A 14,284-nucleotide genomic window follows, 5' to 3' on the forward strand; every position below is an offset into this window, starting at 1 on the left:
TTTTCACTTTCTTTTTTGTCTCTCGGGAGTTCTCTGTCGAGATTCTCACCTCCCGTTTTGTCACTTTGAGCTCTGCTTCTCATTCACCTCTTTGAGTTCTTGGCAAAGTTCCTGAGCTTTAGTTATGGTGGTTCTTCAAGTCCTTGAGCTTTCTGCATCTCATCCTTCACGTCCTCAATATTAAGACACGTGCCACTTGTTCTGTCTTCTCAGCTGAGAAGACTCCTGGATATCCAGCTGAACGGCCTCGGCGTCTCTGGAAAGGCCCCTGATCCCCTCCTGATAAATGTTCCAGAGGCCGGCGTATCTCTGGGTTTGCTTTCTTAAACAAACAAAATTATACAAACGAGAACAAAGCATTGGAAACGGTTCATGGACTAAATGGTTAATCCAAACAATAATCAGCAGATTAAATGAAATAATTGGTTCCAGCCCGACGTGGTAGTCATCAAACACTTTAGAGCTGAGACACAGTGAAGGCTTTGTTTGCCAGTTGTAGCAAATTTCCATCAGAGTTCACTGAAGGAGTCATTTGCACTTCTTCTTCTTCTTCTTCTTCTTCTTGCTTACCTGTCTTTACATGCAGACAGGTGCCTGAGTCCTAAATTACAGATGCTGCTGACCCGTCGGGTTTGTTTCGAGTCAAAAACAAACGAGTGTTCAAACAAATGATAAACTCATGTGTAGATTTTACACTGTGCATCCTCAGCTCCTTCTGGCCTTCTCGATGTTCTCACATCAACAGGAAACGGCTGAGCTGTGGCCGCAGAGATAAGTCTGTTGTTTTGTATTTGTTTTCCTCTTTCCACAAATTCCACCAGCAAACCCTGACCAACACCACCATCGTCCTTCTGACTCGTTTACTGTTTGCAACATTGAGCCCACTGGCTGTTACAGAGAGAACAGTCTTTAAAAGCATCTCACGGGCTCATAGCTCAAGGCTCAGTCATTTCCTGCAAAGCCACACGCTGTGGTTTAATCAAGGAAGGAGGGAATCTGGTGAATACGGCATTAGCTGAAAAAGATGTGTTTTCGATTGTTTTCTTGTTTGTCGTGTGACGGGAAAACCATCACTCTGATGCATGTGAAGAAAGAAGCGCAGGTGTTCTATTCTCCTGAAATGTTGTTTCCTTGCAGTGACATGTACTTGTACTGTGTTCACAGCGCTGCCACTCCAAATGTGTGAGCGAGGCCACCTTCTACAGACTCGTGCAGTCTTTTGCAGTTGTGCTATTTGAGTAAGTAAATACGGTCCAACTGTAACTTTTTTTTACTGTGAACTTGAGCCATCATTTTGAATAAGTGGTCATGTGACATAAGTTTTTAGCAGAGCTGGAATCAAAGCTGCGTCTTGCAAATGCTGCTGCAACTGAACCAAAGGTGGCGCTCTCGTTAGCTCGAGGTTTTTATTCTTCTATGTGCATTATCAAGGTAATTTGAAGATTATTCAGTTGTTAATAATCAGTCACAGATTACATGAAAGATCAGATAAATCTGTCAAGAACATTACATTCTGACATTAAAAGGAACTTTAAGTAATATTAGAAAATTGAACTGTGCCACAAAACAAAAAGAAGTAAAACCTTTGCAGTAATGTGCAGAAAGAGCTGCTCCTCTTTTCTTTACTGTTAACTTCCAACGAGTCCGACCTTATTGGGATCATTAAAGTGTTGTTGAGCAATAATTCTCCAGGATCTCTGAAGATTTTCTGCATGAACATGACCTCAAACACACACCCAAGGCAGTAAATGCATCTTCATTTGTTTACCTCTCCAACAAGTTTCAGAAAATTCAGCATTGAGTGGTTTTTGCTTAAATTCCACAGAAACAGACAAAGTACATAATATTACATAATATTTAGTTCATATATTTTCCACCAAAGTCATCATTTCATAGGATCACATCTGAAGAAATGCTGTGTTTTCTTGTTTTGTTTTTCTGTTGCAGGTGTTACCAGATGGACGACTACAGCCCGGCAAAAAACCTCATGACCATGTGCTTCACTTATTATTACGTTGGTAAGATCAGCTGAAGTTCTTGAAAACAGTCTGTACGCCACCTCAGAGCGACTGTAAGGTGTTGCTTTTTAAGAGAAACGCTGCTGAGCCTCTGCAGCCCAAATTAAAGGCTTTTCTTTTCCAACTTTTAGCTGCAAAAGTGCAAAAGACCGACATCTGTGTTTGTGTCTGTTTTATAAAAACAAGACACCTCAGTGCTGATTCAGGGAATGTTACCAGCAGGGTTTGGCTCTGTGGTTTCTCTTGCAGCAGCATCACAAATAAAGGTAGTGTTTGTGCTTATGCAAGCAGGAAGCACTGAGTGATTAGTACACCACTGTGACACAGTGCATTGCATCAGCGAGTCTGCAGGCACGTCTGCTAAGTTAAATATTTTTTTCTGCTTATAACAACTTGCACTGCGGCGCAAAGCGACACACAAAGGTCTGCTGCAGTCTGCAGAGAGCCCTGATTTAACACAGAGTAACAGCATGTTTCCACTTTTGTGTTGTGAACACAATCTTACAGACTAATGACTGTTTTCGTTTCCAGCTCACTGAGTTGCAGCTGGGCTAAAGTGAAGCGTTCACTTCATTAAATCTCACACGGGCCTATTTTTTTTAAGTACTTCAGTGAACACCTGTGAAAATAACCCCCCACCTCAGACGGTGCAAAGCAGGTAGCTGCTGGGAGATGCTGTTAGGCAACGTTAGCACTCAGCATTTTGAGCTTTTCTTCTCAGGAAAGTCTCAGCCATCTCCCTCGGAGCTGTTGGATCGCGGTGGTGCTCCAGCTGGTCTGGACTCTTATCTCAACAAGGCTAACACCTGGCTGTCAGGGAAGAAGGACGCTGCCGAGCGCCTCCTTAAACACACGTCCAAGACTGACGTCAAAGGCTTCTTTGGGGGCCTGGAGAGCAAGCTGAGAAGCTCAGTGGCTCCCAAGTCTGAGTGAGCATCTGCACCTCCTCCTTTGAGTCTGTTCATTAACACTTTCGCTTGTCACTGTATTCCTCACTCTTACAATCTGTTTTGCAGTGATGGGGAAAATCCGGGGGAGACGAAGCCTAAATCACCAGGTATCGTAGCTCAGAAATCATTTTTTATTTCACTTCGCTGCTCCAGTGCTCTTACTTTTTTAAAGAATGTTCTAGAAACAAACCTGAGTCCATCACTGCCTGTTATATTTCATCCTCCTCTTCAGTGTCAGGCGCTCCAGAGGAAAAGAAAGGGGAAAAGGTGTACCTGTACACTCACCTGAAGCAGCAACCTATCTGGTAAGAATCACATCATGTGAGGAAGAAACTTTTCACGGGACTCAATTAAGAGAAAACTAGAATACACTGAGTTCTGTAGCAGCCAGGTGATGCTAATCAAATGCACCTGATGAACTGATCATCAGCACGTGTGAGCACCTCTATAAAAGCAGAGGTTTGGGTGGTTTGCTGGTCGGGAACGTCAGGAAATTCACCCCAAAGAATGACCGTGTGTCGCTCAGAGAAAATGCAAAAAGCCTAAAGCTCCATAGTTAGCATGTTTAATGTTAAAGTTCTTGACAGTACCGGCCGTCCTCTGGAGTCAGATGTGAGGCCGTCTGTGCTACAGCTAAAGCTCGACCCAAACTGCGTCATGAAACAGGACAATGATCCCACGCACAAAACCTAAGTGTATTATGGCATAAACTGTATGACATTAGGAGATGAAAAACAACATTAATTCACAGTCATTGTTCAAAATGTCATAATGTGACCATATAACAGAAATTGTTACAAATTAAAAAGTAACAATATTGAACTGAAAGTGATGAGAAACAAAAAGGTAACATTTCAAATCAGTGGCACGACGCAAAAAGGAGCTCTGTTCGGTTTACTGCTTAATTTCAAAAAGCAGCTTCTACACATTGTTGCCCCCCCACCCCCCCACCCCAATTTCACTGAGTCATTACCGGCGCGTTGGGAACTGCACATGTTAGAAATGTTTAGCATTGCAGTATGAATCATACCAGAGCCTCTTTGTGCCTGGAGAGGTGACGGTTATTTCTGGCTGTTTGGTGGAGGCGTGAAGCCTGAAACGTGTCCATGTTCTGTCTGTCAGGCACACGCTGAGATTTTGGAACGCCGCCTTTTTTGATGCTGTCCATTGTGAGAGGAAGAAAAGATCTCCGACCACGAGGTGAGTCTGTTTAATACTAGCTAGCTTCGTGTAAATGATGGAAATATGAATCTCTAGAGTTTAAAGGAGCACCTATTGCTTTGTCACTTCCTGTCTAAATGAAATATTTGCTACTGTTGCCTCTAGCCCCCTCTTCACCTGTTTTCTCTCTGTTTTCTCCACCTGTCTGCTCTCCTCTCCTTCTCCTTCTCTAAAAGCTGCTATTGTTCTCTCCTTTTCTGCATGCTGACTTTAACCCTTTGTCTCCTTGTGCCTTGCTGCCGGGCAGGGGAACGCAGGATGAAGAGAAAGATGTGAGGTCTGTCCCTCTGTTTGTCCAAAAAAACCAAAACAAGCAAAGATCAAAGTTTAGGTGGAGGAGAAGGCAAAGGGCAGATCTTCATGAGGACTAAACCTGAAGGGGACAGAGAGCTTTGAGAATGTGAATGACATAGGTCTTTACATAGGTCTCTGCTGCTGCCATACTGCACTTTGCATGGTACATACCACTTCCTGCTAATATACAAGACAGAAGCCAAACTACACTCAGAGGGCCACTTTATTAGGGATACCTTGTTAGTAGCAGGTCGGGCCTCTGTTGAGCTGCCGTAATTCTTCATGGAAGAGATTTTGTGCATGTTGACACGTTAGCATCACAGAGTTGCTGCAGTGATGTGAATCTCCTGTCCCGAAGGCGCTCTGCTGGACTGAGGTCTGCCTGCTTTATAGCTTCCTTGCTAGCTAAAAGTCAAGTACTTTTCCCCTGTTGTTTGCTGTGCTTGGTATTAAAAGTTTAGAGCAGAAAACACAGCAGTGCCCATTTTCTCTATATTAATGCTTCCTTCTGCTTTGGTGTTGTCTCTCTTTACGTTATTTGTGGTTGATTCACTGTCAGCGAAGCTAAGCTATCCCCTTAAGTTGAAATGGGGACCTTAAAATCCACGTTCTTCTGATTGGCCAAGGTCAGGAAGCCTGCTGAGGAGCAGCTTGCGAGAACCACCTCATCTGGTTAATAATGCAAAGGAACTGTGAACTCACTGAGTAGCTTCATTTCTCATAGGAAGCGGTGACTCCACAAATCCATGCATGACTTGGATGGATGAGTATGAACGCTGACAGCTCAAACATCCACAGCAACAAAAATGACTTCTGTGTCACGAGTGTTACAACCATTAACAGTCTTTACCCCCAGCCGTAAAAGGCTGATGGAGTATTGTTGTCACACCACCGGGCGGTGGGCGGTGTGGACACCCGGCATTGTGAACGTTACAGCTTTTTAAAATGCGTCACTGATTTGTGCCAGACCGATTAGTATGGTGACACTCTGACTCCATAGTCACCAAAACAGACGACCTCCAATTTCACTGCACGACAGCCGTGCTCGCCAGATGTTCTGATGGGTGAATAAAGATGGAAATCTGAAGGAATCTGTGCTAAAAACCCCAAAAATGTCCGATGGATGTCAGAACTTGAGTCTCGAGGTCTGGCAGTCGCCCCGGGTCTGATTTGTCACATGTGCTCCGGTGAACCGTGAGAGGAGATCCTCTGTTAGTGATGACCAGAGAGTAATGTGAAGCTGTGCTATGTGGACATCTGCATAATCAGAGCACGGTGAGATGTGAAGATCATTTTTTTCTTCTTTCTTTCTTCGACGTCTGTTGGCATGTCGGGGCTGTCGGGCGCAGCTCTGTCACGCTGCAGTTGAAGTGATTTTTGTGCCTACCTCTGACGAGCATCACACCCACAGTTAATATCCGGAATGTGCAAAAAGGGCTTGTATAATGTCTGGGATGGTATTTATAGATGGCAGCAGATCCACTGCAGTCTGGAGATGCTCTCTGCCTCTTCACAGCTCACTGCATGTTCAAACCATTAATCTGCTTGCATTTTTTTTCCTCTGACTCCATCTGCATGTTCCCCTCTCCTGCCTTTTTTAAAAATCAGTGTGTGTGCTTGCTTTTGTACTTACACTGCAGACTGGTTACATCTAAATATAGACGTGCAAAAATAAGAATTTAAAAATGTAAAAAATGTAACATGTTTGATCTTCTTTCATTTCTGCCTTGACAAATATATGATGTTAGCAATGGATATAATAATAAGTGCATAAAAAATATTCACACATAGCCGTCTGTGTGTGACAGAAGTCATGAATTCATTTTCAACTTATAGTTTTGATTTTGTTTTTCCAGGACAGACTCAGATAAGATTTCATTATTCGGGGAGTTTGTGGAGTGTTGCTTCAAAGACAGACGACGGCATGTTTTCTTCTTTTTCAAGCGTTATAAAAGATTTAATTCAAATTCAGGACAAATGAGTCAAAACTGTCAAATGTAAATTATAAGAGACAAACGGAGCACACATGTAAAGCTGCATCATCGACATAGACGAGAAAATGAACATGGACTCACATCAAAGACCTCTGGAAACATTTCCAGATTCATAAATATTTGTTTTGCAGCAGTAAAGTCCAAATCAGTGCTTTTCATGTGTTGACAATGATGATTCTTTGTGAATGAATCATTTGTTGTTGTCTTTTCGCTGATGGCTGGTTATTGTCCTCTTTCGTGTCTTATATGTGTAATGAAATGAAAGTGACAGTCACAGGGTTGGATGTCATGCTTGTTTGGTTTTTCTTGGCTTTTCACAATATAGTTTAAAAAAATCACAATGTTCTGTGTAAAGAAACCTTGCTGGATGCGATATTTGTGTGACACCCACCCCTGACCTGTTCCTGTGGACGAGCTGAAGGTCGAGTGGAACTGAAGTCTGACTGCGACTGTGTTTTTGCTGCAGGGAGAAGTGGTGTCACATGACTGATGAGGAGAAGAAGGACAGCTACAAAATCGATGAGAACATCGCCTTTGGCCAGCTGGGGTAACCAAAACACCTCCGTGATTTCCACGTAGTAATAGAAAGAAATCCTAACAAGGAGCGCGAACGCCCGCCAGGGCAGCTCGCTCTCTGGGCAATATTTACTTTGAAGGGAATAGTATTTTATTTTCTGTATATTCATTTTTTTAAACATACTTTAAGAAGTTTGCAGTGCAGTAAAATCAGATGGTGCAGACCGAATGACAAACCAAAACATGAGCTCCTAGGTGGAGGTAATAAAATGGTTACAAAACACAGGTGATGAGATAATAAGTGGTAATTAATAAAATAATCTGAACATCTTTTTAGTGTCTCAAACAACAAATGAGATGGTTTCAGTCACCTTTCTGTTGCTCGTGTGGGCGCACAGTAGCACCTCACGTGTAGATTCATGACTAATGCTCATAACTTCTGAACCTCTACAATAAGCTTTGATGTATAAATCACACTTTTGTAGTGTATGTAAAAAAAAAATTTACATTAAATGTAGCTATACCGCCTTTTTTTTGTAACGTTCTCCTGGCATTGGTCAAACTGTGACTCATCCGTCAGACTGAGAAGTGTTTTTCCACGTTTACAACACTCATGTGAGGCTCACTGCTCAGCCATGAAGCCCCCGTCACACGTTTTAAGCGCTGATGTTAATGCAGATTATGTTCTTCGGCACTCAGATCCCCCCCTCAGTAACTTTACATGACGTGACGACTGGTGGCCGAGCGGCTGTGGTTCCTAAATGCTTCCGCTTTGCAGTAACATCATTTACAGCTGATCGTGAAACGTGTGCATGGCAGAAATTTCACAAACTGACTTGTTGCATCAGTGGTAACAGTGGTGTTACAGAGCCACGCACGTGTTGCAATGTCTGTTAATGCAGACAGTATTGCAGATTAAATGCAATACTGATTAAATACAGATTAAAAGGTGGGCCCATTACTTTAGTCCTGCATAAGTCCACAGTCATGAAAATGATTAATAAAAGGTGAGAGGTGGCTACAAAACCTCTGCAGCTGGGCGTATTGGTGTGTCCCAATAGCAGATTTTTGTTTCGCCATTATCATGTATACCATAATATTACATGTGTAATCTATAATATCTGTAATGCTGTTACTGAGATGTTTCAGTCGTATAGTTACTGTAAAACACGGTTATTGTGACAACCCTGAGGATGTGCCAACGACTGCACAATATTTATTGTGTGTTTGTGATATTTTCCTCTTGTACTGAGACGATGTTGGTGCTGTGTGTATTTTCAGGACATTCACTCACAACATGCTGGCGTTTGGTCTGAGTAGGAAGCTCTGCAATGACTTCCTGAAGAAGCAGGCAGTTATTGGGAACCTGAATGAAGGTAAAGCAGGAAGTAGCCTTGGATTGGTCCAGTTTTCTTGTATTCACGGATCAATGTTTTCATATATAAGGATAATAAAAGGCAGTTATTTAAAAGTTGAAATTATCATTTAAAAATTCAAGATAAGGATTTTTTTTTCTGTTGTCTTCTGGTAGAAACTTGTGATTCAGTAATCAGAAAATACCCAAATGCCATCTCATATTTTTGTTTTCATTGTATGCACAGCTGCTCTGTCGGTGATCATAAACTGTGTGTAAATAATAAAAAAGTGGCTCCTTTACGTGTGGAAGAACAACGCATGTATTTTGTCCCTCTGCAGAACAGTACAAGCTGCTGACTGAGCACATAGAGCGAATGGCAGCAGAGTGAGTTTGAGAGTGACTGGCTGCATCTCAAAGCCTCCACGTGACAATCTGACAGCACACAGCAACACATCAGCCGTTTCCTTCCAGCTCCACGTCGCTCTATCCGACTCTCTGCCTCTTTTTTCTTTTTTTTAAATTTCCTGCTGCTTTTGTGTGGTGCGCTGCTGAAAAACAACACGACCTGCTGTACTGAGCTGTGCCATACCTGTAGCAAAACCCTTCCATCTGCACCGTGTGCTGGATCAGCAATAATAAGGCCATCGTTACTTTAATATTTATAATAGTCGTGTGTCTGTGACCTGGTAGATCTGTCCGTGACGTTAACTAAAGGAATAAACCATCCAGTATAAGCCTCAAACAGCCTCAGATACACTGGATTTATGTATTACACCAGTGACGTGTATGTTACGTATCCTATATGCTGTTTATTCTGTGTTTCTCAGTGACCATATTTATTATAGGAAGAAGTCAAGCAACCTGTCTATCAGCATTAATGGCAATAAGAATTCATTGTGCTCTAATCTGCTGTTCAGGTGGCTTTAGGTCAGTTTTTATTCCTCGAAACTTTATTGTGCATTTTTTTTCTGTAAATACACAAAAACTGTTTCATAAAATTTACATTTAAGCAAAACTTTATTGCAATATTTTCCCATGCATTCTCTTTAGGGCAGTGCGCACAAAGATGGTGCACGCAACAATTAACACTGCAAACCAATAACTCGGTTTTAGTAAACGGGGTCGCTTCACTTAGCATTTGGCTAAAAAGCTAACTTTTGGATCTGCTAGCACATCTTTTGTTCTTCTCATTGTAACACAAAAGAGCTAAAGAGCTAACCTGGCTTAGATTATAGGTGACATCATCAATCAACAACTATATTTTTCTTTAAAACGACAATGTTTTCAATTTTTGCAATGAAATAAGCATAAATGATATAACTTCCTAAAGAAGCTGCACAGGCATCCGCTTCCTTTATGTCACGCTAGCTCGAGCAGCAGTTACAGACGGTGGTAACAACCACAGTTACAACCTTACTCAATGAATCCATTCTCAAAGCTGTAAATTAAATATGAAGTCGCAACAACAGCAATGATTGGGTTATGATTGGGTTAACTTAGCTACAGAAACGAGAAACAGAAGCCTGCTGTTGACCAAACATGGCAAACCGCCTTCCAGCTCCTCTCCTCAGCTCACTGAAGATCATATCAAGTTATTTATCGATGCGAAAAGGTCGATATAACAATGATTTGTGGCTTTATGCTAAGCTAACCATCTTTTGCCTCTAATTTATGTGAAATGATTATTTAATCCTTTTGTTTTTCACTTCAAGATTCACACATTTGCAATTCAGAGATGCTGATTTTGTTTATCTATTTATTTTGTTTTACTGTTATTATTACTGTAACTGTGGGACTCCTTATCTTTCCAAAGTGCCTTCTGTCCATATCAGCATCCTTTTCCTTATCCTGTTATTCTACCCTCACTCAGCTGACCAAACATTCGTACCCGCTCCTCTGCTGTTTGTGTCTTCAGTGATGGACATGTGTTGTGGTCTGTTTCCATGTGGCTGTAATGTAACATTAATATCATTTAAGCATGTTGCCTGTTTCTGGTGCATGTGCGTCCATATGACATTTGTATTACTTTAGTCTGCCACTGTGGGGCAGCATTGTCTGCACTTCTCAGTGGGAGAATTTAAACAGGAATATATGAAGGTTTTAAAGTCAGGCTGACACATTCATGTGGGATGAATCCCATTTTTGTCCAATAGTGAAGTTATTATGTATATATTGCATATTTCTCTGTATGCTGTTGTTGTTTAATTGTAAAGGTATAAATCATAGATGTAATTGTGAACCTTGACCTTAGTCTGATTGTAATGTGACCCTGAAGTGCCCCCCTGGACATCCCAGCTGTGTTCATGTGTGCAGATACTGATGTTGTTGTTAAATGTGAATCATTCGTTAATAGCAATCTTGATCAACGTGCATAACTGACGTCTTTGCAAATCCTCCAAACCCATTTTTCCCCACGTTCTTAGACTGTGTGCACACTGACTTAACCATTGTGCTTGTCCCCATGTTCCAGCTTTAAATGCTCTGATTTTTAATATTACCCTTTGGTTGTGCTTCTTAGCCAAGCATGAGCAATTTGCACTACACTTATTCTAACATATCCCTCTAGAGACAAATTGAGGTGTAAGTGAAGGTACAGAGCCCCAAACTGTTCAGTGGTAAGCGAATTTAAAACAACTTATAAAGTGAATAAACTGTGTAAGTGATATAAATGAACCAATAAATGTTTATGTAATTTAAAAAAATGAAGGTGACTTTATTTCATAATATTATTTTTTGGCTATGTTGTTAGATTTGTGTTTAAACACCATAAAAATATAATTAGAAATTAAAGAGTGGAATTGTAAACTGATATGAAATGTATTATATTGAAATTAGAACGGTTACTATGGAAACTTTCTGCCAACGGAAAAAATGTACGTTGAAAAAAATTTGCCAGAAAATTTGTCAAAACTTTCAGTCGTTTTCTTAAAATTTCAGTTTATGTGAAAATTTTTGATTATTCTGAAATACTGAGAATTTCAAAATGCCCAACTTGAATTTTTGACATTATTTGAAATTCTATCACATGTAACTAGTGTGAAGTCACAATTTTGAGACAGTAGCCCAAATTCTTTTAATTGACAGCAAATTTCTCTAGTGAGTTTAAAGCTTCTATATATCACGCTAAATAAATAAAATACAAATGAAAATTTTAATTATAAAAATAATATCTCGCTTGAAATAAAACCAACCAGCGAAATAAAAATAAAAATAAAAACTAAGTTACTGAGTCAGAACAGTTTAATTGGTTTAATGTACATAAAAAGTTACACAAGTAATTTTTAAAAATTTCTACATGTTCCAAATAGCGTCCATCATCAGGAAAAAGCAAAGCAATCTTCCCGCTTTTATTCCCGCAACTCAAACTTTTACTGTACCGATTCAGCTGTTACACAATCAGACGCTTCCACTTTTAGTTTGTTTGTGTGATTGCAACGCAGTAAATCAGTGAGCCTGGGTCATTTTAGCTGGAATCAGTGTCTCAGTTGAAAGTTATTCCACGTAATGTTCATCAAAGCTACATTTGTTAATATGTTACAAGGTTTCTGAGGAGTGCTTTTCCACTGAACAACCTCCAAAGTCACAGACGACCTTCATCTGTCAGAGGCACAGCTGACCATCATTAACCCAAACATCTTTGCTTTCATCCTCACTGTAAATACCCTCCACCCCCACCCGCGCAGTAATGGATGCTTGTAGTTCAACACCCATTTTAGCTGCCGGCTCATCTGTACTCTCAGCTCCCTCTGAATAAACCTATATTTGCTCTGCATGGCTGGTGCCCTCGTCCTCTCTACATCCTGCGTGTCTGCTGTGAAATGTTGAAGATGAACTTTGTGTAGTGTAAACCGTGTGAAATCATTAAAGTATTCTTACATTGTTGTGGCGTGAATGTGGAAAACATCCATGTGTCGGTGGAGTTGGGGATCAGTTTTTGGTGCTCTTTGATTCACCTGCAGCCTTTAGCTGCCAAACTTTCACCTTTCATTTCTATTTAGAGCGTTTTAAAGGTGATTGACAAGACTTGGAAATGGGAATGAATAGCAGATGATGCATGAAATGAGAAGAAATCAAGAAGAGCTATAGAGCTGACAAAAAACATCTAAACAATATAGAAGCTCAAATTAGAAGAAGAAGGGTTCATACCCATTTCAGGCTGTAAAGTAGTATTTGGTTGCACTTAACAACAAATGTTCTTTTGCATTTTGCACTAGCCATCCCCCAAATCAGTGAAGCACTGTACACAAATACTTTGTCTTTCTTTTTCTTTTGAATACAGAATATTACGCTAAAGGTTTAGAGAACTCATTTTAGACCATTCATATGTAAGGTTCAAACTTTACCTGCTGTTAAGAGAGAGAGAGACCCCTAGTGGCAGAAATTGCAAACTGCGTAATCAAAAACCAGAGTTTGTGCTGTTAGCTTCTTCCTGTATGTGTAACCACTGTATAGAGTTGAGGTCAGTGATGAGGCTAAAGTCAGTGCAGTGTTGGTATACTGGATCCATAAAGTGATATTTTTGTATACTAATCTTACAGAAAGTGTTGTTGTTTTCTTCCAAAAAAGAAAAAAACTTTTTCTTTTGGAAAAGTTGACATGACAGTAAAGGTACGCAGACCGGTGCCTGTTTCTTTGAGCTTTTATACGTCTGTGTCAATGAGAGCCGGGTGTTGATCGCGACCCTCTGCAACAGTACAATGTGCCTGAGTGTTCCAGTGTTTGAGCTTCGCTCCGAGCTGCCCGCACTCGGCCATTTTCAGCTCTTCGTATAAATAAACAACAGTCATGCTGACTGCGCTCTGATTGGATACCATGTAATGAGCTGTGAAAGGCCAGTCAGCGGCATCACACCGTGAGCACTCTGTGCTGTCTAATTAATACCAGGCCTAGTCACATGTGACACGGCCATGCCACATACTGAGTGAAAGGCTTTACATTTAGCTCAGGTCAGAATACCAGGCGAGCCATCGCCCCAGGTTCAGTCTGCAGCAGCAAAACGAGCCCAAACGTGCGCTGGTGAAGACATTTCTTCAGAACGAGGAGTCACGCAGCAAGTGGATTGAATCTCTGACTCAATCTGGAATTAAATGACGAGACAGAAAACAGAGACAGCCTTACGGAAGAATTGCTGTTCTACGAGCCAAAGGCCTCGGGGCCTCAATATGGCTATTCAGAGCTTGTGTAAGCACTTCTTGTTGGCAAGTCAGTCAACTGCAAAATTGCCTCAAAGATAAATAAAACAGCATGGTAGAAAAGTGGTTAGTGCCGTTGCCTCACAACAAAAAGGTCTGGGGTTAGAATCCACCATCTGGCCGAGGCCTTCCTGTGTTGTCCATGTGTCTGTGGGGGTTCTCTCCAGTTTCCTCCCACAGTCCGTGCAGTTAGTGGGGCGAGGTTAATTGACTATTCAAAACTGCCCACGAGTGTGAATGGCTGTCTGTCTGTCTGTCCCTCTGTGTTAGCCTTACCGCAGGGTGTACCCGTCACCCCATGGCAGCTGGGACAGACTCTCCAAGAACTGCCCGTGACCCTGAATTGGAAAAGAAAAAGAAAATGCATCGTTATATAAAACAACTACAAGAGCGACGAAATCACTACAAAGAGACACTAAACACCTCCAGTTCAACAACAAATAAATCACCACAAATGGAAAAAACGGTGTGCCGGCGTGATTCTTTTTCCCATGAAAAATCTGACGCATGAAATCCGACTCACGCACTTCTGCTGTGAGCAATAAATTACACAAAAAATGTTGGATGTGTCAAGAAATGATACAAATTAAAACTTCTATAAACTGCAAACTGAGGTTAAATAAATATTCCAGTTTCAAAGAAATTACATCTTCTGGCAATTATTTCATGGCTCAGGTTTTACAGGGTAAAAGAACAACTACAAAGATATGCAACAAGTATGAAGAAACACAAAGTCTGTAAA

At 41.1% G+C, this 14,284-nt stretch overlaps 1 protein-coding gene across 2 annotated transcripts in view; it reads left to right on the forward strand.

Moving 5' to 3' along the window:
* kiaa0513 (KIAA0513 ortholog) overlaps window positions 1–11,023 on the forward strand; it is a 25,991-nt gene extending 14,968 nt beyond the window's left edge. The window contains exons 4-13 of one of the 2 annotated variants that reach the window (XM_005748255.1): window positions 1,165–1,238; window positions 1,948–2,018; window positions 2,740–2,947; window positions 3,035–3,075; window positions 3,201–3,273; window positions 4,091–4,168; window positions 4,437–4,466; window positions 6,944–7,024; window positions 8,275–8,369; window positions 8,689–11,023. In XM_005748255.1, the coding sequence (XP_005748312.1) occupies window positions 1,165–1,238; window positions 1,948–2,018; window positions 2,740–2,947; window positions 3,035–3,075; window positions 3,201–3,273; window positions 4,091–4,168; window positions 4,437–4,466; window positions 6,944–7,024; window positions 8,275–8,369; window positions 8,689–8,738 (801 nt within the window). In that variant the 3' untranslated portion in view covers window positions 8,739–11,023. The remainder of the gene's footprint in view (window positions 1–1,164; window positions 1,239–1,947; window positions 2,019–2,739; window positions 2,948–3,034; window positions 3,076–3,200; window positions 3,274–4,090; window positions 4,169–4,436; window positions 4,467–6,943; window positions 7,025–8,274; window positions 8,370–8,688) is intronic. The other variant, XM_005748256.1, reaches the window with a different exon arrangement.
* Window positions 11,024–14,284: the final 3,261 nt, after the last annotated feature.

This window comes from Pundamilia nyererei, unplaced genomic scaffold (assembly GCF_000239375.1).
Source record: "Pundamilia nyererei isolate P.nyererei 1_Seehausen unplaced genomic scaffold, PunNye1.0 scaffold00218, whole genome shotgun sequence".
In the NCBI taxonomy this organism is placed as follows: domain Eukaryota; kingdom Metazoa; phylum Chordata; class Actinopteri; order Cichliformes; family Cichlidae; genus Pundamilia; species Pundamilia nyererei.